This window comes from Gymnogyps californianus, chromosome 4 (genome assembly GCF_018139145.2).
Source record: "Gymnogyps californianus isolate 813 chromosome 4, ASM1813914v2, whole genome shotgun sequence".
Classification (NCBI taxonomy): Eukaryota; Metazoa; Chordata; class Aves; order Accipitriformes; family Cathartidae; genus Gymnogyps; species Gymnogyps californianus.
Genome location: NC_059474.1, coordinates 68,018,444 through 68,043,958, shown reverse-complemented (window position 1 = coordinate 68,043,958; position 25,515 = coordinate 68,018,444). Strand labels below are relative to the sequence as shown.

The 25,515-nt window shown below is 42.2% G+C and overlaps 1 protein-coding gene across 1 annotated transcript in view; it reads right to left on the bottom strand.

Annotated features, from left to right (window-relative positions):
• The window catches only part of NR3C2 (nuclear receptor subfamily 3 group C member 2), a 214,836-nt gene that overhangs the window by 13,245 nt on the left and 176,076 nt on the right, over positions 1-25,515 (bottom strand). The window contains 3 exon segments of the mRNA XM_050895297.1: positions 976-1,133; positions 5,450-5,580; positions 24,991-25,135. Coding sequence (XP_050751254.1) covers positions 976-1,133; positions 5,450-5,580; positions 24,991-25,135 — 434 coding nt within the window.

Genomic DNA, 25,515 nt, shown 5'->3' with positions numbered 1-25,515 from the left:
CAAAACCCCTCAGCTTGAGGAGGCCATTACAGCTGCGTCACTGGCTTCCTCTGTGGGGACGCCAGCCTCTGTTACAGAGAGCACAGAGATACACCCCTGCTGCTGCTCAAAGCATCTGGAGAGGTAAATCTCTGCACTTATCATTTTACCGGCTAGGACTGGGTTGCTCCCAACTCAATAGCTCAACATTACGGATACCCCTTCTGGTATCACGAGCTGGTCCCATGCACTAGGCACCTACCACAACCCTTCAGAGTCACTCTGGGCTGAGGCACCAACAGCCTGGGTGTTTTGGGACAAAACTTTTAGTTTCCCATGTCATTCATCACATCTCACACCTGACGCATGTAGAACAAACACCTCGCACTGGAATGAGACAGGGCAGTAGAAATAACCTAACAATACAGTGAATCTTATATTTGAAAAGCTCAAATAAAGCTTCAAATACCCAAGATGGCTCCAAGGTCTTAAAACGTCTTTTAAAGTCATCATTATTACAATCCCAGCTGTAAAAGACCACCAAATTAATTCAACATTTATTAGCACATCAGGCACGTTAGATGCACGACACACTAATCCGGCAATGAAGTTGCTTCATGGAGAAGCAACTCGCGGGATACTCTGCATGGTGCACTTGCGCTGTGTCTAACTTAGGGTCACAGCTAACATCACTTCTCCTGCTGAAGAGCCTCTGACCCCATTAATATCTCTACTAACCTCAAGTGCATCACTGGAGGAACACACTACCATTTAACACAGGAGAAGGCAGCAGGACCCAGCCCTGAATGACTTATATTTTCTTATTTTACTTGGCAGTTGTCCTTAAATTCATCTAACAACTTCTCTCAGATGTTCCTTTAAAAAGAATTTCATTTTTTTGCTCCCTGTTAGTTAACACAATTAAAGACTACTGGTTTACCTTAATGGAGAGATTTTTGCTTAACTTGCCTGCACTCCCTGAGGAGTTATACTTACATCATGCATGGAGTCAAGAAGTTTAGTCAGTTGGTAGAATCTCTGCCAGCTTTGCCCAGAGTTACTTGGACATTTAGTTACCATCTTCTTTAGTTCTTTAATGTAATTTGCCCTCATTTCTTCAAATGCAGCTTGGCTTTTGAGACCATCCTTGGGAACTGTCATTGAAAAGACAGTCTTATATTAATATTAACTGTATTGCTTATTCTTTCGATGTGCATACTTAAAAAGTTACACTAGTTAATGGATGAAAGAATTAAACCTTTAAGCAAAGTCCATAATTTTACAGACATTGGTAAGGCATCAACAACATCATACAGATTTTCAAGTGATTCAAGCATCCCCTCCAGATCTATGATTGCAGAAGCTGTGGCAGAGGACAAGATAACATCTCAGAAATACAACACATGCTAACCTCATGCTGAAACTGTTTTTAATACAACCCAACCACACAAAAAAAAAAAAAAAAAGGCAAAAAAGCAGATGGAACAAGGATTTCTTTTTAGAAGTTGAAGATGTAATTTATCATTCTTGAATGATTCCCCACACTTGACAGAGGAGAGGAAGGTACAGAATTACAGCTGTTATGTGCAGAAATGCTAGACTAAGTGACACATTTTTATGCCATCAAGTAACATCTAAAATTTCTTTGAATGTTAGTAAGCATTTGCATAACACCTAGAACAAACAGAGCCATTATTCTGCATGAAACAGAAGACTATTTTTCCAAACAGGCATCCTGACCCAGTGTTTGACCACGACATACAGTTGCAAGCATTTCTAGTGTCCTATCAAAGTTCCCATCTGCCAGAGGGATCATTTCACAAATGGGCTAAAAGTAGAGTTTTCTGATACCTTTTACTGTGACTGGTATGAGCAAGGCTAATTACAAAAGCAAATACACTGCTTCTTTACAGACTGCAAATACCCTTGCAATCCAGCAGGTTCTGCCCCAAACAGGAATGGCTTATAGGATCAGATCTCTAGGAAAACCCCGAAGAGGTTATTAACAACATTACACAAAATGTTCTGGTGTTTTAATACCTGGATTGGTTGAATACTGCTTAACTATCAAATATTTTTCTACTCTGCATCTCTTAATGCTAGTCCACAGAAGGAAAATAAAATACCACACTGTACAGGAGTGAGTTTATTTTCTAAGCAAGCCAGAAAGCTATGTCAGAGTAAGCTAAATGGGGAGTTACTTATTAAAAAAGGAAAGGAAAAAAAAGGTGATCTTCCAATTTAGCTTACCCTGACTTAACATCTTGACAGAAATTGTCTTATTCATCCGTTCCCTTCTTTTTGAAATCCTGTGCACTGCCTTCTATCCCACTGCAATCACATCACAAGCATGTAACAACCACCCAAATGGCTCCAGAGTAGAGGCTTTAAGAAAAGCACCAGTATCTTCTATCACCAGTATCTACCAGAGCAATTTAGCAATGGAAAACAAGGAGGAGCTCTACCACCACATGAGCAGCAAGGACTTGTGACCATCAAGTGCTGGAAGGGGGCACAAGGAGGAATCTTCAGAAAAAGCCTAGGAGGTAACGCACCAACCTGCCTACCATTCGGTAAATATTATATATTTACATTATATAAACATAATATTTAATTTTTAAATTCTAGATGCCAAATCTCTCAGTCAGTCAGCTGACAGAAGAAACTGTCTGGAACAGATGTACAAATTCAGTTCAAGCTGAATGACTATAGAGACATCAATCAAGATGAGTAAAGCCATCAGAGCATACTGTGGCCCTTGCACAAAATGCACGGGCTTTACAGTTCCTTTAATATTTACAGGCCTGTATTCCTACATGCTGCTTAAAGACTGTTAGAGCCACTCCTTCTTTGTCTACTACTATGTATTTTACTGTTCTGTCTGAAAATTATTATACCGTCACCCCAGCCAGATTATTAAGAAAGAAAGAGAGAAAGACCACAAATAAAGAGTACTCAAGCAAAACATGAAATTCTGGAGGTTTGCGCAGTGGTTCTGATTTTACTTATTAAATGCAGCAACGCTTTTGGCAAACTCCCAAAATCTATGGTCTGTGGAAAGCAAGAGAACAATTGAGTTGTAATGTGTGGTTTCTTCCACATGTAAATGGAGTGAAACTTCCTTGATGTGGTCATCATGAAAGTTTCAGAATAACTTGTACTCTGCTCATCACACAATTCAATAAAAAATTTTAAATGAAAACAAACCTGGTGTTTTCTGTCATAAGGTTGTATCAAGGTGCAATCATTCGAAACCAGGTTTGCTGCCCTTCATATGACACTTTCTGGGTTTTATCACTGTCTTCATTTCCATTATGCTCTCCTCTCTCTCCCTCTAACGTAAATATCCCGATTGTCCCAAAACAAACTATTTTTAGCAGGTTTTCTAGTGACCGTGGTGTGCATTTCAAAGGGACCCAGCTAGCTGAAGTTAATTGGCCAGGCTGATCTCGCCTAACAGATTCTCGCAATAACTCAAGTCATTAGTTAACACTCTCAAGAGGGTAGAATAATACCTAGCTTAAAAGAATTTTGCTACATTTTTAGAACGCCTTTAGGCTCTTTTTCTAAAGATTCTCCCCCTTTAGGGCCGATTAAAAAGTAGCAGAGCCAGGTCTCCAATCCAGACACTCTCTCAAGAACATTTTGGGAGTTAGACCCCCGCAAGTACGTCCACGTTAAGCACTCCTAGTTGCTTCTGGAAAGACTGCGAGTGACAACCTTCAAAAAAGTCCATTTACCCCCCAGGGCTACCCCGGAGCATATCAGCTCCCCACAGTCCCAGTTTCACCAGCAGACCATCTCCTCGAACCCTTGGTGGAGCAGGACATGGGGGTCAGATCCCACAGGCCGGGACACAAAGCACTCCCCAACTGGTGTCGTCTCTCCCCGTTCCGGGGAGCTGGAATGGCTTCAACGGGAGGGAGGGAGGGAGGGAGGGAGACAGCCGAGCCCAAAAAATTTACAGCCCCAGGAGGTTTCTGTTAGCAGATCCAAATCCCCTCCAGCTGGGACGGGAACTGCAGCTTCACATCCTCCTTCAAAGGCAAGTACTTTAACCAGAGCTACCGGCTGGGTGGGACGGGCAAGGTCTGAAAGAAAGGCACTGCAGACGGGTAGAAAGCACCCATCCCGCCACCTCGCCTGAAGGGGTTGCCACTTGGCTTTGCTAGATGCTGCAAATCCCTTCGTAGGCACCTAACTCTGCCTGCAGCCAGCGTGCCCACGCCACGGCTGGGGACTCGGGAGGCTCCTGGCTGTGTAAATCTGCCACTGCATCAGCCCGCTCTGGCGTCCTTTAGTGGTTTCGGCGATAAGCGCCTTCCAGTGCTGCACAACTAATGCCGGTCGCTCGCCATTTGTTTCTTCTCTTGGCTTGCTCGGACAGAAGATGGGGTGATGGGAGAAGACGGCAAGATCTCAAAGGGTGCGCTGGGCTCCGCTCGCTGCTGAACGGGGAGACGCTCTGTGCAGCACGAGCCCGGGCAGCCCCCGGCCCCGGCAGCCTCGGGCGTGCGTCCTGCTGCCGACAGCTTGCAAGTGAAAGCCAGAATAAGCGCAGCGGCCCCTTTGATCTCCCGCTCCTCCTCTCCCCGTGCAATGCCCCCACATCCAGCCTCCTTCTGCTGGGGAAATTCTTGCCCGGTGAGTTCACTGAAGTGACATCACAAACACCCACCAATCAAGCTGATGCGTTATCTCATCATGAAGCCACTGAGCGGATCCCACAAAAAGAAGCAGGATTATACAGAAGAAAGTTTGTTTACAGATAATTGGCTTTTTCATCAAGACTGATGGAAAAGTAATGTACAAACTGCCTGTGTATTTATACAATTGTACTGGGATGGGAGTTTTTCAATATTTTCAGTAAGATAAGATCAAGAGATCTGCTAATTACTACACAGTGCTGTAACAAACACCAAGATGTAATTTTGTATCTTAAGAAAACTCAAAGCATGACACTCGAGAGAAAAATAAAGCATGCACTGTCATTTATTAAACTTTCAGAGCCCTGTAAAAGGGCTTACCATTCTCAATTCACTTGGCACTGGAAAATTACCCATTTTGCAGTACAGGCAATGTACATCTTTTGATCTTGAAGGTGACGTTAAGTCACTCAAACCAGTGGCTTTGAGTGTTGAGTGGGGATTTCTCCCCAATCCCCACAGCTGTTGCACTTTCTTGGCACGCCTGGCCAACTCCAGCAGTTCCTGTAGAGAGCGGGGCCAAAGCCCCTTGCCCGGCCACTCCTGTCCTTCCAATGCACATGACACATTCAAACTGCAAAGACACTTCCTCTGCTAACGGAGAGTGAGATCTGCAGATAAACCCTGAGACATAAAACCATGCTTATTCCTGCGGCCCTGCTGGAAACAGTTTGGCTCTTTTGTCGCATTAGTTAAAATCACTGCACCTCTTTGTGAATTGGAATATTTTCAAGTATTCCCATGTAACCATGAATCTAACTTACCTGTGCTTAACAGCAGCAAAACTTTCATTATAGTGTACTCCTCAAAGCTAAGCTGCAAGCGAACAAACTGCAGACTGATCTGGTGCATCCCCTGGCACAGTTCAAACATAGCAGACTGGCGCATCCGTTCCCTGCAAAGAGAAAGAAACAAAATCCAGAGGATAAATACGGGAGAGCGCAACATGCACGGGGCAGCCCACACGTGAGGAAAGCGAGGTGCGACCTGGAAACCAAGCACTGATCGCGCAGAGGTCAGTAAGATACACCACAGCTGCAAAGTTCAGGTTAGGTAAGGGAGCTGGGGACTACGGAGGCGAAGCTGGAGCCCTGCCAGCCCCAGAGGGCTGCCTGGTCCCTGTGCTCCCGGGCTGGCAGAAAAACCCACTGCCTGTGAGCTTTGGGGGACCTGGGCATCGCCTCGCTCAATGCCTATGTCATCCGCAATGGATGGCTGAGTTCACTTTGCCACCCGGCAGACCACAGGCAGTATTAACATCAATGCCCCTAAAAGGAACAGAAACAAATGTAAGTTGAGTTTTATACACTGACAATGTTAATGAACTGGCAAAAATGTTTTAAAATGTGTTTGAACTGTCAGTGTTTGTTCAGCTCTGCCCTGGCTGACAGAAATGAGCCTGCTGAAGGGGTCAGAACTGGTGCAATAGGGGAACCTACACCCATTGCATGCACGTTTTAAATTATACATCCCCCATCAGCTGACGTACAGGTGGAAACGGGTTTCAGAAGTGTCTGGTGCAGAGCTAGCTGGGGGAAAGGATGGCTAAAGAGGACTGATAGCCTCTCATCTGCAGCCGGCACCACTCAGGGCGGTCAGCCCTGGCCCCAGCCCAGCAGCCTCCAAGGCTGCCTGCAGCCACGGACAACAGGAAAATCCATGGCAAAGAGCTCTGCTGCCCACTGCGCACGGTCGGGTCCACAAGCCAGCAGGGCCCTTGGATCAGCGACTTCCACCGTGCCAGCAGACATCTTGACTCTTCTCATCCTGAATGACACAGTCCCGTAAAAATACGGCTGGCACGTCTGGAAAACGGGGAAGTGGTTTCAAATGCAACAGGGCTAGCTCCAAGGATGAAAGTGTAGGAACAACAAGGAGCAATGATTTCCCAGTCACTGAAGCTCTTGCTAATATACTACACTGGACCTCCTACAGGGAATTCTTAGTCAAATTGTTGCAATGGTCTCTTATTCGAAAACTGAAATATTCAAAAATTCTGTACGTTTTTTCCCAAAATAATAATCTAAGATAGTCTGGAATAAAGGAGTATATAATAAGACAGTCTTGTTCATTAATACTGATTTTTGCCTGTTAAATCGTATAATAGTAAGTATACATGACTTGTATCCAGTTTACTCTTTTTTTTCTTTAAATATGCTTTGAAAAATTTAGCTTCAAGACGCTCTCTCTCTTCTCTGAGGCAACCCCAGGCTAACCTATCCCACACAAGTTTCAGGCAGAATTAGTTAGGATTTTGCTATACTTCTAAAGCCGCTATCCCAAACCACAACAGCTACAGCAAAGAGTCACTGAGAACTGCCTGTCTCATTTTGAAACTACGATATATATGCGGGTATTTAGACAAGGCGCTATAATTGTTCAGTGACCACCACTTTTTTTTTATTTTTTTTAATTGCTCAACAACAATTGTCTATATTTCTTCAAACATTTTTTCACATAATTGGGGAATTGGATGAGGTTCAGCTAATTATTTTAACCAAGCAACTGCCTTTTCAAATATACAAATTGGCTGGTGAAAGAGAAGAATCATACTGTGTGCAAACAAAGACTGACGTAATCTTCCTGGTGTTTTATTTCACTACTGCCAGAGCAGATTTTATTTTCCTCCTTAACACTAATAAAGCGGACTCCCCATTGTTATATGGGCTCTGCACTTTTCCCCCGCTCCACCCTCCTCTTGAGACTAAGAACCTCCAGCTTCTTCTTTTTTTTTTTTTTTTAATTTAATAGTAGTAGTAATGCCATGTTTATTTATTTTTATTATGCATCATGCACTGCAGGGAAGTAAACGAATAGAAGAAAATAGTCTCTGAACGCCTTGGACGGTGACTGAAATACCACTTGGCCCTCTGTTTGAGAAGAGCAGCCTCCGCTGCTGGACGCACACAGGCACGAGCACGCAAGCCCGGTTGCGTACTGCAGAGGACTTACAGAGGCCACTTGCACACTCAACACCAGTTGCATGCTATGAACGCACACAGAGTGACCCTGAGTAACTGGGATCAGGTGAAACAGAAAAGGATTTGCAGAATTAAAAGACGTCAGATGCACACAAACGGGCATTTCTGAAGCTGCTGTCCCTGGGGTCCCGCTCCAGTCCCGGGTCTGCCCGAGGCTGGCGGCCACCATCCAAGGGTTGCGGCCAACCCAGCACAGCAGCACCTGGATCTCTCCTGGTGTTTGGATGTGCCCTTAGCGTGGATGAGCGAGTGTGCCAGGGATGGGGCTCCTTCACATTTGGCTACTGCATGACTCAGCATACCCGCCTTCGGGGACATCACCCTAAACCAGCCCGAGGTCCTCCTGCCTGATGGGTTGTTATTGCCCAGAGACCAAACGGCTGCAGGCACCTCTGAGCTGACCCAGAGACAGCTGGGGAAAAAGACCCTGAAAGATCCCAGAGAGTGGTCTCCCTCCCGCTGCTCCTGCTCCCCTCCCTCTTCCCAAAATTACCAAATCCAAGTCTAGGACACAGATAATGGTGGCTCCTGACTGACATCCTCCCAGGAGGCTCAGAGGGATACGTACTGAACTTGAAATGCAAATGATTAATAAGGGACATTTGTATTTTAAAAAAATACATTTTAAGGTATATCTCAGACTGCTAAAGACTAGCAGGATTCAAAACAAGAACAGTTTATTATATCCATTGTTACTTTTGCAGGACACCAAAGTTAGTTTCTCCAGCCTCAGAACATAAAGCAGCTGCCACCATCCCTGCCTGCATTTGACCTCCACAGACAGGAGAAGCGCCAGACCTTTCATCCGATACCACAAGCCACACAGCAAATAAAACGAAACATTCTGAGGTTTTGTCTCAGGTTTCTTATGCTTTCACTAAACAGCGTGGCAAAACACTCTCTGTGACAGCTAACCTAAAAGTATTCTGACTCAAAACCTTTTTCTTTTTACATTGCATTGCACTTTTTCTGACATTTTACTTTTTCTCTCTTCTGTTTTTCTTTGTATTTGTTTTGCTTTTATATGATTGCCTAAATAGAAGAATTTTAGTAAAAGTCAGGTGTGGTGGGTTTTTTTTTTTTCCTTTTAAAGATTTAGTCTTTTATCTACTTACAAACATTGATCTATAGTTTACCCTCAAGGAAAACCTGATGGCATTGTTTGTAGTGAGATAAAATTATACACAGAACTATTTACTAAGTAGTTTATTTAACATACAGCAAACCTGTAATTTCAAATCAGTTTCCCTCCTGAAAAATCAATTCAGTTGATTTATTACTTATTTACAAATTATTACTAACGACAAATTATGTTAGTTAATTAATGACTCTGTTTAATGTAAGATAAGCATTTTGAGGCAGTTTACAGTATTCAACTTTGCATTTGATTTTTGACCCACACAGTGTATAAAATAAGAGGCTGCAGAGCTTTTGGAAAATTCAGATGCTGACATCGCAGATATCCCAATACCAGGAGAGTAACAACAAAATAAAGCAATAGAAATGGCTCATATATTAAAAGAGATGGGGCACATAGAAATTAGGACATGTCAACATAACATGAACAAAGTTATTTCTTCCTTAACAAATGCCTCATCTAAGAATAAATACCATCAAGTCATCACAAATGCCATCACCACCATAGGGAAAAATTAAAACAAACTTCTATGTTGCCTTCCCCCTCGCCTTTTTTTTTTTTTTTTTTTTTTTTAAGAAAAAAAAAGGCAAGGAAAAAACCACCCAACTAAAACCAGTTTTACCCCGACACAGCGTATAAACTTCTCGACATGGAAAATGGAGAATGTGAAGATCTGAAATGAGTAAGGGCATGTATCTTTATACATTTAAGAAGGTAAGTACATTTAAGTAATAAAAGGCATGGAGCCAAAGCTCTGAATCCGCTGTGTGGATATGCATTCAAAAGTGGTGTCATTAGCTCAGTTTAGCTTAATCCTCCTTCATAATAATACGCTTTAAACTTTACACCTTAAGTTAATCCATCTTAAGTTCCCCAAGTGTCTCCTTACAGGCTTAATTTAATGCCCGGCTCACATTCTGCCTGACCTTTCCCGCAGCACTGTGGGCAGGCAGAGCGGCCGCAACCAGCCCATTCCCCACCAGCTACTGCTCTGCCCAACTTCTATCTGCTCCTACAGAGCCTCTTTGGCCACGGGTACCTTCTGTTAACTGGTCACCGAGTTGCTCACCACATCCCCACTGGAACGGAATGGCTGCTGCTTTTCCCTGCCTTCCCCCGGGAGGAAGACGAGGTGGGTACCTCCGCTGGCAAAGCCCTCCAAGGCACCTCAACCGCCTTGGCAGGAAGAGGGGTTTTGTTCCTGCTGTTGGGTTTCTCTCAATGAACTGCAGCAAACATGTTCCTAGTTGAGAGACTCCCTGGTACTTTCCCTGAGTTCACGTTCTCGTTCTCCCCACTTTATCTGGGGTCTCCCCGTAACCCTGTGCAATTTCTACGTCCTCACCTCTCTCATCTCTGCCACCCTTATTCCCAAATTGACTCCAGATCTCCTATCTTCCTTCCATGGGCAGGCTGCATGGAGACCACCTCTGCGGTACCAGCCCAACACCTCAGCCTGTTTCATCCTCAACATCTACCCAAGGAGAGCTGAATACACGCATGAGAAAGTGGCAAAACAACCCAGCTCCTCCTGTTCCCCTGCTCCATGGAAGTAGCTGTCCTTTTACACAGGGGCAAGCGATGAGGCAAATGGCTTGAGCACCCAGCCGAAATGGGACTGATGCCCCAAATCACCAAGGGATGAGCCACCCAACTACAACAGAGAAGTAGGATTTGAGCAGTCACACCAGGGGAGGAGGGATAGTTTAAGGAAACTGTTTAAGACAAGGCGTCCTAAATACCAAACCAGTCATATATCTCATTAATACCTTTATATGACCTCCACAGAAACCAAACAGCCACATCAAAAATTGTGAAACTACAGGCACACTGTACAGCAACAACTTGTTATGAGTAACTTATAATTTATGAAGTCATCATAAAGTCTAGTATCATACATCTCCTTGTTGAGAATGGAAACTGCAACTCAACTGACCGTAACCAAAGAGAGGAACCCACGCATTGAGGAATATTCACTCACAGGTGAAACTCAGCCCCAAATCAAACCTGATACCATGCTTTATTTACTTTCTCACGGATACTATTCAAAGCCGCAGCGCAAGGCATCTTCCTAAATTAGACAGGGAAGCAAAGAAAGGGAAAGCTGTGATGGTTTTTTTGAAGTTTCGCCAGTACTCAAGGGAAGTGAAGAAGGGGAAAGCTGTGGTGGGTTTTTTGAAGTTTCGCCAGTACTCAAGTGGCTTGCTGATAATCCCAAGAAAAACTGGGCAAAGGCATCCCCTTCCACAGCACCTCAGAGGAACAAACGTGCAGCTGACTTAGTCTCTTGGCCTCTGCAGCTCAGAAAAGACTGAGGAAAAGACCAAGCAACACTTGTAGCAAAAGTCTGATGTCAAAGATATTCTTTGTGCTTCCTGATTTTGCATTTTTTTCCCCCTAAGAACTGTTTCCAATTTTATAATCAAGAGCCTTTCCTTTGCTAGACTAAAACCTGTATCCATTTGAAGCCTGTCCATCATTTAAAATGATTTCAGGGAAATTCAGAAAGCCCATTACACTGTAACAAAACCAAAACAAATAAACAAACAAATGCAACCCAACAAGAAAACCTGCCAAAGGCCTGAAGGTCAAAACCAGTTTGGAACCCTCAAAAAGCAAGGTATACTTTCCACCATGCCAGAAGGGGTCAGTTTGAACTTGGCAGAGAGAGGAGTGAAACATCATCAGACATCTTTAGGGCAGGGCAGGTAAGCTGTGGATAAAGGAGGAAAAAGGCCAGGGACATGGGATCACAGAGTCCCTTTTTCAGCTGCTCAAACCACCTAATCAGGAAAGCCCTCGGCCTGAATTATCTTACCTGCCTTAGGAGGGGTTCACTTGTCTGGAAAAAGTTTCGAGGTTCTTGGGGAAAGAAAAAACCAAACATATTATTGTAACAACAATTTACTCTTTCTTGAGGGAGTATTCTACTTCAACAGCTCTAGCATGAAGAACGGTGGGAACGGAATGACACTACCTAGCAGAAAACTGAACCTGTTCTTCCGTGCAAAGGGGCAATCACTGCCCTGCTTTGTGTGTGGCGGCATTGCGAAACACTGCGCATCATTCTGCTCAATGGACTGTACCCAAACACCTGTTTCCCATCTTGAAGCCATTATAAACGCAACCAAAGTCAGCAGTACTGGAGTAGCATCATTAAGTTATTGCACTGATCAAAACCCAAGCCAAAATACACGCAGAATTCAGGCAAAATTCAATTATGACTTTACATTCAGCACTTATTTCTTATTCAGCACTTTCTAATCTCTGCTCACTCTGCAAGCCACAGCAGAAAGAGACAAAACCATACTCTCTTCAACACACTGCCTTCAACTCTTAAAGCTTTAGAGCCATCTCCTTCCAGGAGGAAAAATACCTGTTACCTTGCATCAGTGGCCAATGCGGGCACTCAATCCTGTTGAAATTAATGGCAGTTTTGTCATCAGATGCTACTAGAGAGACATTTGGGCCATGCCCATTTTTCCTTTAACTTGTCAGTAAGCCAGCAGAAATAAATACCCCATCTTCGGCACCACCAGCGACCTCCTCCTCGTACTGATAAGGCAGCAGATGCTCCCCCTTAAGCAGTAAGGGACAGAGAATTCAACTGCTACCCTGTTGGTTAAATTGCCATGGATAAACATAGGCTGGGAATTAGGTGGTTTATCCAGGAAAGTGTTAGCCTAGAGGCAGCATAAAGGTGACAGCCTCAGACGACCACCCTGCTGCCTACACAAGCAATGGTGGATCACAGCCAGGTTACAACATCATAGCCCCTGGCTGCCTGCTCTATCGTGCTGCTGGAAAACAATGTCCTTGTACCAGGCCCAGGGAAAAAAAACAAACCAAACAAAACCAAAAAACACCAAACCAAAAACAAAGTGCCATTGCCTCAGCCCCCAGTGACAGTCTGGGTTTTCAGCATACTCCTACATTGCCAGGCCATTTTGGCTGATACCACTGAACTGCCTGATGCAGCTATTGCCCATGTACACGCTCCTTTGTACTGCAGGTGCCAGCAGTCATGTGTTAAAGCAAAGCTGCAAGACCTGCCACCAAATGTCACCTCAAGTCCTCCTGCTGACCCCAAATCCCTCTGCCCTGTCCTACCTGACTTTAGCCACTACTGACAGTCAACGTTTCTTCTCTACCTAGAATGTGGGGAGAAAAAAAACCCTGTGCCTTACTAATCTGACACAGCAGCAAGGCCTTGGCACTACCTTCTACTTTGAAAATAAGGAGGTTTTATGGCGAGATCCTCCTGCAGCAGCAGTGAATTGGCTTGAGGGTCCTGGAGATGCCTCCTGCTGCTGTGTTCCTGCAGGAATCTAACACGCAACAGGAGAAAGCTGTTCCCTGCAAGGAAGCACAGTATGCATAGAAGACAAATTTCCTGCTCTAAAAGTTGCTGAAAGAGAAGTACTTCAGTAATGATTTACCCCCACCAACCCTGCCACAAGGACATGTAAATCCACTGTTACCAAAGTAAAACATTTAATCCCACAAGCTTCTCTCCAGGTGACTGTGATGCTGCAGACTGAGGGGTGCGTAGCTGGTAGTACTGGCACTACGGCAATAACCTTGGCAGAAGAAGCTGCTGAACCCAGGACAAAACAGGGATTAGACTGAGGGATTAGACTGAGGACCACCAAGCTGAACACTGATGGACAAGGAAGTGTCATTTCACATGAAAACAGATCTACAGACATAGCTGGTGTTTTGTGGGCTTTAGCCACCCAGGCATACAAACTTGGCAATTTTTACACGGAACTTAGAGTCAATTCTGAAAATTAGTTTTCTCCCAAGGAAGTCCTCCTGGTGATCCTAGAGAATACAATCCCAGGTAACTGATACTAAGAAATTTAGAACTGCTTTAAAGTTTCAGCTAAGTGTCCTCCTGTTATATGCTTATCAACAAAAGAACTGGCAACAGCTCATGGGTAATGATTGCCAAAGGAGTTTCAGCTCCCAATCAGTAACAGAGAACTTGCGCTAAAATCCAACTTAATAATCACCCAGTTATGTAATCCTAAAATCCCAAGCACATCAATAGCAAAAAGCCCCAAGTATCTGCTGGAATTAACAGTTAATTATGCAGTTAGCAGAATGCTGATACCAAATACTCTCTTTTGGTTTGCATTTGCATTCCAAAAGAGACAAATCACAGTTTAGATGAGAAAATACATAATTACGCCTTTACCAAAATGCTTTTTCAATACCACATTCAATAATAAGTGATGATAATGTACAAATGACAATAAATACTCTTTTAAAGTTCATCAGAGAAAGGTATCACCAGCCAGAAAAGGTGCCCATTAGGTATCGTTTTATACATCCATTATGCCAGGGCTCACTGTCACTTGCAATGGTTCATCAGCAAAACTACTGCTATATTCCACATGCAGCAGCAATTCTCCTCTTGTGCCAACAATGCCTCAGAAATCAAGACTGTGCTCACGCTGTCATGCAAAGCCTGGCATTTTCTGGAAGTCAACCGAGGCATGCCTTCCTCTCATACCAGTAGAGAAACTACTTCCTAATTTTTCTTTTAATCCGGAAGATTAACATTTAACTCTATAGGGGAAGTAGCAAAAGGAAGCACTATGCATGTGAAAGGCATTTGGAGATGCCACCAAACAGCTCACTGATGTGCAGAAAGATTAAAGCAGCACCATGTTCAGACAGACACTTGAAAGGAACAAACCCCTTCTCTATCTTAGCCCTTCCTGCCAAGGACCTCGAGAGAAGTGAAAAGACACCCTCCTACAAGGCTTGTGGATGTCCCAAAGTCACGCTGAGACAATGGTAAGAGAGCATAATTATGCCAAGTTAAATGTAAAATCATTGGGCAAGTCTTCATGCTGAAGTCATAAAAACTAACAGTCAAACCCTTTCAAACACATCACAAGCTGGAAACCTGCCAGAACATCCACTGGGCCAACAAATGATCAAGATGAAAAAGAAGTGTTTGAGAAAGATCAGGCCATAGCAGGAAAGTTAAAAAACCAAACAAACAACTTCGCATCAGTGCTCTCCATAAAGGAGTCCAGGAAGGCTCTGCACCAGAGTCTCCCTTTTTAGCAAGTGAGTGTGAGAACTAGTTTCAGATTAAAGTGCGAGTAGAAGAGGATTTAGAAAGAAAAAAACCAAAACAGTAAAATGACTAGTAATAAATCACCAAGACTAGATGGCATCCGTCCATGAGCTGTAAAGTAACTTAAATACAGAACTGCTGAACTACGAACTGTGCTGTGCAGCTTATTGCTTCAATTGCCCTTATAAAAGGCATGGAAGGTGACAAACATGACTGATTTCTTAAAATGGGTCTTGGAGTGGGGAGGGAGCACTCGAGACCAGAGCTAAGTCTCGTTTCTACGTCTAGCAAAACAATTGACAGAGAAGCATTAATAGATAAATAAGTATGCTATAAGGGAAGAAAGTCAGCGCAGCTTTGGCAAAGAGAGGTCACGTCTCATGAATCTGTAAGAGTACTCTGACGATAGCACAAGGATGTTCCGGTCGACACAGGCAACGTCTGTACAATGGAAATGCTTTGCACATGCCAGGTCTAGCTGCACCCCACGGCCATATGGGGTGAGACCTAAGCAAACACCAACCCTCGCCTCCTCCTCTCCTCTGCCCTGGTTTCCACACAAAGGAAACTAGGGCATGCAGTTTGGGTATGGGCTGCAATACCGTCTGTCGGTGTGCCAGCATGGGTAATTACTGGTCTAGGACCTCCTGCACACCGCGCTTTGCATCAGGAGGTATGCGGGGATGCAATCATGGCAAAGTTGGATTTTAAAGCTATTAAAAAGATCTCCTGAAAGCACTTAAAGAGAGCTTAGGGATAAGGAAGAGGGCTCTTCATGGATTATTAGCAGCTTAAAAATAGGAGACTAAGGGTAATAATAAATGGACATCTCTCACAAGTAATGGAGGTTACCAGGGAAGTCTCACAGAGCTCTGCACTGGGGCCTGGGCTGAAAACTGTACTCATACATCATCTGAAAAAAAAATCAGACCTATGGAAGTCACAGAGCTTGCTGATGACTCCAGACAATGAAATCAAGAGCTGCCTGTGAAAAACTGCTGAAAAATCTTGCAAAACTGTGTGGCTGACTGACAAAATAGAAGGCGAAAATCACTAATTGCAAGACAATGCAGACAGTATAATCATCTTCCACCATACATACAAAATAACTGGCTCTAACTTAACAAACATCACACAATAAAGAGATCTAAGTGTAACTTGCAACAGGATTTTGATGCTTCTGTCTTTTGAAAATGCTTGTTCAGTGTTTACTAAGGTCAAAAAAAGCAAAGGGTGAGAGAAGAAGACAGAAATCATAATTTTGCTACTGCATAAATCCACTGCGCTCTGAACATAGTGTGTCAGTCTGGTCTCCTCCCAAAATTAATACAACGAGCTAGCAAAAGCACAGAGGGAGGAGATGAGGACGGCCGGGGTAGCAAGCAACTGATATACAAGGGGAGACTAAATTGACTAGCTGATTCTTCAGCTCACAGGAGAAACGATGGGACTTGACAGAGATCTATAAGTGATAAATGGCATACATGGGATGAAAAGTAATATATCCACTATTACTACAAACACAAGAATGAAGTGGCACTCCATTAAATTATCAGCTACCTGCTTTAGAAACATCTTCAGCAAACAAATATGCATAATTAAATTGCAGAAGCGACTGCCACAGAACATTTTAGATGTCAAGATTATAAAGGTATGCAAAAAGGTATTAGGCAAATTCACAGAAGAAAGATACAGAAGAGTTATTGAGCACAATTGTCTGAATGCAATGTCCCGTTCAGAAAGTACCTAAATCACTGACTGCTGGAATGGGCAAATGAAGAAGTATCATTTTACCCTGGTCCTGATCTTACGCTTTCTTTGCAACTGGCCAGTTTGAAGGATGACAAACTGTGCTAGATGGACCTTTCTTCTGACAGTTTTCACATTCTTATGGATCTCCTTAAAACTACTTTATCTCCTGTTTTCCTTTACAGTTTCACAGTTTTAATTAAAACACCCTAGAAATTTAAGAAGTGTTTAGAGATAAAGGCATTAAAAGGCAGAGCCTTTAGAAATTTATGCAAAGAAGTTGAATAGTTGAATCTATTGCTTTGCCCAATCATTGACCTGTTTACAAAAAAAAAAAAGGCAAAATAAGACGCGGAAAATCTAGCTGAAGCATATTACATCTATTATGTACACGTATGACAGTAGTTCTTCAAAATTTCCTTCTGTGTATGCACTCTTTTGGCGTGGGTATGTGACAAAATCCTTTCATATACTTCTCTGTATGGGACCTGAGCTGCATTTTACGAAAAATTAAATAATAGTAACAACGAATATAAAAATTCACTAATCAAGATATCCACTTCTCACTGCACTGACAGTTTAGACTGTATGAATGCAGTACTCTTCAAAATAATATATGCAAGCAAAAATCATGCAGGGAGGAATATCAAGGAGTGCTTGCTGACCTTTTAGCAAAATCAGTGATCACACACACAATTTATTAGCAAAGAATGAACACTGACAACTCTTATCAACAATCACTGCGGCAATGCTAATTAAAAATGAGGGATTTTGAGACTGCCAGATGAAAGAGATTACAAAAATGTACCTAAATTTAGACAGTACAGGATTAACAGAAGCAAAAGAAACTAAAAGGGTTAACAGCCATCATCCCGCAAATGTAAACGGGGAAAGAGTAATCTTTTAAACAATAAAAGAAGTTAGTTACTAGCTTTATCACCACTCAATGACGATCATAGAATGATAGAATGGTTTGGGTTGGAAGGGACCTTAAAGATCATCTAGTTCCAACACCTTCCACTAGGCCAGGTTGCTCAAAGCCCCATCCAACCTGGCCTTGAACACTTCCAGGGAGGGGGCATCCACAACCTCTCTGGGCAACCTGTTCCAGTGCCTCACCACCCTCACAGTGAAGAACTTCTTCCTTACATCTAATCTAAATTTACCCTCTTTCCGTTTAAAGCCATTACCCCTTGTCCTATCACTACATGCCCTTGTAAAAAGTCCCTCTCTGGCTTTCTTCTTAGGCCCCCTTTAGGTACTGGAAGGCTGCTACAAGGTCTCCCTGGAGCCTTCTCTTCTCCAGGCTGAACAACCTCAACTCTCTCAGCCTTTCTTCATAGGAGAGGTGCTCCAGCCCCCTGATCATCTTCATGGCCCTCCTCTGGACTCGCTCCAACAGGTCCATGTCCTTCTCACGTTTGGGGGTCCCAGAACTGAATGCAGTACTCCAGGTGGGGTCTAAGTAATCATCCCTCCCCCCTGCCCCAAGGTATATAAGGTTAAAAAAAATCTGCTGTGCTTGAATATTCAGCTTATTTTATTACGTTTATCTTCCTGCTGTTACCATAGAAATCAGAATATCAGAAACACTTACAAGCTTCAGCACCGAAAGGGCACAGAGAGGCAGCTGCATCCTTGCACTGCCTTATGCAACACCAAATCCTAATGGTCCCAGCTTCCACAAGTATATTATGAGAGGATATTAGGAACATAATGAAAAGACAATGACCATGCTATTTACTAATAAAATACACATAATTAATAAATGCAGATTTTAAATAAAATCTTAGCTATTCAGCTGAGCTACAATTTAATTCTTAATTTAATTTTATGACTTTCCTCAGTGTTACAAAATCGTCTGCCCATTCACATCCCATGACAACATTAGCACAGAAACTTCACAGAAATCCCCATGTACTGAAGGTGTTTTTCTGTCTCTCTCTACCTCATTTGCTCTACATTGACTTTCTCATTTGAAAAATGTATTCTCTGTTTTTCCTCTATTGCTAATATCAACCTCTGTCTGCTTTTAAATTTTAAAATTTCACACTTGGGGCAATTACCACAGGCCTAGCATGAAAGATCCCTGCAACACTACATTTTCATTTTACTGGAAGTTAAATCTTGCATTTTAAAGGAAGGATTTATATTCATTTGTAGTAACCTTTGTTAGTTTGTTAAACTACATTACATATATAGTATTATTGAGTTATTTAAAAATATCTGGAGTAGATGATTGAATTTGATAATGAAAAAGCCATCCATATTGCACTACAAACTAGAATAGTGGCTAGTAGTGTCACAATTGCCCAAAATGGCAATAATGAAAGGACAGCCACTTCTTAGTTCAAAATCCATAGCCTGAAGCTTTGCCTTATCAGTCCAAAGCACCAACCAATACATCAATCGGTATTTTCTGCTCTTAATGTTTTGTACATAATATTCACTAAACTGCAGCCTCTACTGAAACCTTTTTACTGTAAGGATTGAGCTGCATATGATGTAATACAATAATTTCAGAGATGGAAAAAAGACATCGCTGATCCAAATGCTTGTGAAAACTGGCCCCAGTTTTTAGACATGGTTTTTCAAGTCCACTTTAATAATTTTGGGTATCTTGTGCAATGCTTAGTGCTGTTTTTATCAGGAAACCCTCAAGTCCTTGACTAGGGTAAAATTCTCTGTAAAAATCCAATGACACTTGGAAGAAAGTACAACAGCCAGAAAATTCAGAACCTGCACACTTATGCACCTACGATTTATTCTATATGCTGCAGATGACAAACCAAGAAAAATCAAAGGAGCAAGAAAACACACAGCACATTAGTCATTCGGTGCATTTGCAAAATAGTGTTGAAATATCGATGCTGTACTTTAATGTACTAAAGTGTCTCAACACAGTGTCTCAGCATTACCGAACTCTTTCAGTATCCCACATCATTGCTATTTTATAGCTAGATAAGGCTGGAATGGTAAATAAGATAATTTGGGTGAGTTTCCTAAAAATAGTAAATGATTTTGGAATTTGAGTCTGTTCTTCAGAAGTCCCCAAGGATTTAGAAGTCTACAAAGAGACCATGTAAAACCTAAAATCAAAAGAAAAATTGAGACCTGTGGGGGAACTCCAGCGTCAGGCTGGCCCTCTGGTTTCTTTACACCAGCAGAAACCAACGCATGCCAAAGAGGACACATGGCTTGATTTTTAATATTCATCAGCAATACCATCAGCTGGGTTTTTGCCCTATGGAGAGATGAAAAGCCACCATCTCTCTTCCTTAGGGAAAGGGATGGATAAGTAGGGCAGCTTGTCACGAGGGATGCAGTTTCTGGCCTCCAGCTGGGAGAGGGATATGTGCTGGGAGCACAAGCTGTGGCCCCGAAGGCAGCCCATGTCCCACTGCTCCCACTGGTTTCCCACGTCAGGGGTGCGAGCATCCTCACCACACCACATCTTAGCTCCTGCCGGGTTTCTGTTGGCAGTGCTGCACTCATAAATGCTTTTTATCCCTTCCTGAGCCTCTGAAAGGTTGCCAGCCGGTGCCCTGACTTAAAGTATGGGTGGAAGCAGATACCTGGGAAGTTGCCACCACTAGCTGGAGGGACAGCAACTGCCCGAGCCTGTCACAGAAACATGAGCAAGAAGGAGCATCCCTTGCCTTCCTCTGGGATTTAGGCATCTGACTTCTGCACTGTAAACACATAAACTCCTACTATCGAAAGATTCAGATCATCAGATTTCTTCTAAGACCTAAACTGTCATGCTGTGTCTTTTAAAAAATGTTGGGGACTTTTCCTTCAAAAGGACACAGCCAGAGAAAGAGACTTTTTAGCTGTTAGTTCAATGATTAATTCATCCAGTAAGGGAGAGACCAAGGGAATTTGAAACTAACTTCCCTACCTTCCAGGACTACGTCTTAAAAATAATGTTTTAGACTGTCCCCTGTAGCAAACACTTCATTTTGCATAGCTTCAGACAGAAGCCCTGAAAATAAGCTAGCATTAAAAAACATTGTATTTTGCTACATCCCTTGCTTTGTTCTTGCGCCCATTCCAAGCAGCACCGCTCAGCTTCCTGCTTTCAATTGTGTATAATTTTACCAATTTAATGCTCTGGACTTAAATTGTCCATGCTTATGCCTGCCTCAGGTTGAATTAGATTAGAAAATTTCAGCTAAAGTCTTTGGTTAAGTCTTAAGAGAAATTTTCTCCCTCCCTCGAGTTAAATAAACAGCCATTTTTTTCTGTGGGATTTCTGTTACTTTGCAGTAGGAACCTGAAATGTCTCAGAGCTTAGGTCTTGAATCAGCGATAGTCTTTTGCTATGTCTTAAGAAAATCTTCCCCATTAATACCTCTCTGTTCTCCCAAATCCCTAGATCCATTCAAGGTAAGGCTTCCTCACTGGCAACAAACGAAGCAACAACCCAACAGTCTCTCACTACATAATCCTGTATCATCCCTACAACTCATCCAACCTGATCAATACAAAAAGGAAGGAGTCACATGGGGAATATATTACGGGATGACATAACTTAAAGGTTTCGTTATGGATACAGTCTTCAAAGCACGTACCCAAAGGGCTCAAACTATGATTTCACAGACCACCTTAATTTTGGAATTTTGCAACTTCTTGGATTTGAGCTTGCAGCCTTAAGAACATTATTGCAACATCTTTTGAGTGTTATTACATATGCAACAGTCATCCTTTAAGAGTGTTTACGTGCAACAGGAATTATGTGGTGTCACATATATGACTGTCTTTTAAAAATTTACTGTGGATTAAAACTAAAGCTATATATATATAATATTAGTTTTGATTACAACTACTATGCTACGAAAGAAATGGATTAAAAAACCCCCACATACTGTAACTTACACACACACACACAACATAAAATACACTGGTCTATGCCTCTTCTCAGGCTGCTTTTAGGCATTTCTGTAACAGGCTGAGCGGCCATTTTCTTATCCCTCAGTTCACATCTTGGCATTTACTTAAGCCAAATTAAAGCAACGGAATATATGCATGATCCATAAAGACAAACAGTACACTTAATTAGATATGTAACATGACTAAATGAAGGCGGGCAAATATTTCCAGCCTTCCATGAGCCTAACAGGAAATCAAACCACATATTAGTAGGGAGGCATTTTGCACTGTATTTATATAATCAAAGGTACATTTAACAGCTATTAACAACAGAGATCCTCATTTGTTATTCGCCTTGTTTATAGGCCTTCAGAATAAGAAGGAAAACAAGATCATATATCATGGCCTTCCAGAAACATTACGACTTCCTTTTATTCACAGTAGTTAAGAGTAAACGGAAAATTCATTTAACATAAAACAAAGCAACATAATTCTGCTAATGCCAACCTCTACTTTCACTCTTTTTTAACCGTTCATTGAAGAAAATGCTGAACCCTCTGGGGCACCGAGTGCATGCTACTGGCCAGGGACCTTCCTAATTACTTCTTGCATAGAGACGGCAAATGACCTCTCCAGACACAATATGAAAAAATACCATTAAAATCTTGGCCAGGTCATAACAGGAACATAACTCTCTCAAGCCAGCAGAGAAAAGTTATTTTAAAGCATCTCCCTTTCATTCTGCATCAACTAATACATTCTAAAATGCCAAAGGCAATAACACACTCAAAAAGTTGCACCAAGTGAACCTTAGGGAGATCTGATAAACCTCATGGCACAGAAATGAAGCCCTGTGTTTATAACTACACACCACATTTCCAAGTTTATGGTACTCAAAAAGTAAAGGTAAGATCAGCCTTCAGCAATTCCAGAGCAAAGCTTCAAAGCAGTGTATTTTTACAAACCAGAATATATATTATGTTTTGTGCTTATCTGAATGCTTTCTACACTGAATGGTATTGGCTGACTGGTACAATTCCAGTAATTCACCTCTGACCTTCTGTCAAAATTGGGAAAAACACTGCATCTCTTGAACTTGGAATCACAAAATAATTTAGCTTGGGAGGGACCTCTGGAGGTCTGAAGTCCAACCCCTTGCTCGCAGCAGGGCTAATGTCAAAGTTGGAGCAGGCTGCTCGGGGCTTTGCCCAGTCAAGGCTTGGACATCTTCAAAGACAGAGACTCCAGGGTCTCTCTAGGCACCAGCTCTGCTATTTCACCATCTCATTATGAAATTTCTGCTCCTGCTGCCCAGGAGGCAGTCTGTTGTCCCAGACTTGTGATTGCAGTCTCTCATCCTTCTGCTGGGCACCTCCATGAAGAGTCTGACCTATCTTTTCTACAACAACTCATCAGGAAGCTGAAGGCTGCAATTAAATCCCCACTGCACCCAGCACGGTCTTCTCCTGGCTGCATGAGCCCAGCTCCCTTGCTGTCCCAGCCAGCTCTCAACCACCTTGGCCAACCTCCACGGGGCTCTCTGCAGTTTCTCAACAACTTTCCTGTGCTGAGGAGCCCAAAACTTGGACTCCAAATGCAGTCTCACAACTACCACTCTGAGCAGCAACGTGAGAAACTTGGAACAAATGTCTCCCACGACTCCTATCGAGTGTGAAACACGAGCAAAGTGAGAAAAACCCTCTCATTCCAGACATGTCCATTACTGTTCTGGAGTAAGCACTGAACTCCTACCCTTTTACCTCCAAGGAAATTTCTTGCCCTGATTAGCTACTTCAAAAGCCCCTGTCCCACATCTCACAGCTCAGCACAGCTCCTGGTAATTTATTTTTCTTCTCTTTAGAAATACCTGCCTTCTGCTACCTTTGGTAGCTCTGCAATGAGTACCTTGTTAAATATGTAGAAGACTAGACCACTATCTTACATATATATCTGGTTTTGGATGTTTTTATTTTGCACTCCGTGACACTGCACTCCTTTTTCTGACTGCATCCCAACCTCAACCTCAGTACAATTCTGGAGGCACCTACCTTCAAGGCTTGCAGCATAAAACTCACAATTGATCTCAACTTCTGGAAGCTGCTTCTAGCTGCAGTATCAAGAGTGCTAGCAACGCACATACACTTTTATTTGCAAGAGGGATTGATTTCCCTGTCCAATAAATTTTGACCCCCTGACTGACTTTCTTCAGATGAGGGAAAGCTGCTTCTGTGTTCGAACTTTTAGTCTACGTTTCCCCAGGAGAACTAAACTCTTTGAAGTTCAAATTTTCACTTAGCTTTAGCTACAGATACTTTTTCTGTGATGATTCTCTAATGTCCAAGTCACAGTGGAGGTGCTTTCAACAAGGAAAATGGCTGACACTACATTTACAACCACATGGAGTGAATCACCAGCTCCTCCTCTTAAAAACAAACAAAACCCCCCCCCCCCCCCAAACCCCCCCAAAAAACAACCAACCAAAAAATCCTCCTTTGATATTGCTCACTGCTTTGGGACCAATCTCATACACATTAATTATTTAGGAATTCCTAAATCAAAGAAAGACTATTAAGATGGACAGGAACAAAACATCTTCTCCAAGAAAAGCATTTTAGAACGCTTCAGGAGATTGAGCGGTAAGTTATTTTTTGTTCATTTTTTTCCTGTTTTTTTTCTTCAAGAGCATCCATATCCTATTGATTATGTCTCATTTTTACCTCTAGAAAAAAAAATACCTTCTGGAATAAGCATATGAGGTGACCCCAGTTTGACTGCCTGTGTATTTGCTTAAATTTTGACTTTACTGTCTTGGAATAAACACTAGGCAAATGGAACAGAAATTAAATTATACTCATCAAAAGCAAAGCACTAAAACACAAACTTAAAATATGAAGGAAGACATATACTCAGAAGGAATGGTTCCTTGGTTGATCCTTCTTTTTGTCTGAATGCATCATAAAAGAAGTTATGTTTCATTAGTGAAAAAACATTTTGGCTTCTTTCATGGTTGCAAAGAAGGGTAATTAAGACTGTCAAGAAAACACATTGAACAGCTGCATATTGTTAACAAAAGCAACATTATATGACTGCTCTGAAAAAAACCTGGCAATTTAAACATTCACATTTCCTAGAAGTCAGATATTTTTCCAAGCTCCAGTAGACACCAAAAAATGTTTTTTTTCTATAAATGTTGGTCATGTATCAGTCATATTTCAAGCCAGCAGGATGGTCTTAGTTTGAGAACACATCCACATACATAAGGAGAAGTGGATGGCAGTATCAAAGCTTCGCCAATTGAAAACTGAGTCACTGGAAAAAAAAAAAATTAAGCTACTTTTTATGCTGGAATTAGCTGAAATTTTCTTAGACTTTTCTTAGACCACTACACTTCTTAGCTATGCCTGAAAACCAAATAAAGACAAGAGTAATCCTTCCAGTCTGCACTGAAAAGGACCATTAAGGAATACTTACTCATCGAAGATCAGGTCAGGAGCAAAATAGAGGAATTGGCTGTTTGTATGTTTGTACGATCTCCAACTCAAGGCAAACGATGACAGACACATCCATGAATACTGAATTAAAGTAATTTGGTCCTCGAGGGGCAAGTTTCTAAATCCTAGAGATCAAACCAGAAAATATCGATGAACTGCACTGTGCTCTCCAAGGTTTGGCCAAACCAGAACTGAATACGTTGCTCATTATTTTTCTAGTATTAACGAACAAGAGCAACACTCCCACAAAGTATACTTCTGAAAAACAAAACTGTAATTTTTTATTCCAGTGACAAAACATTTTTTCTTCTTAAGAGGCCATTATTCAAAATGAAATCTTTTTAAATATCAATCACAGACATATGAAACAAACACTACATAAATAAAAAAACCTAACAATCTTCTCTCAGATGTTCATCTCGCACTCCCCTGTGAGGGTTTTCAACACAGCCCACGGATTAAAGATGCAATTTGTCAAGCAAATAGTTCATCAAGCTAAAAGAAA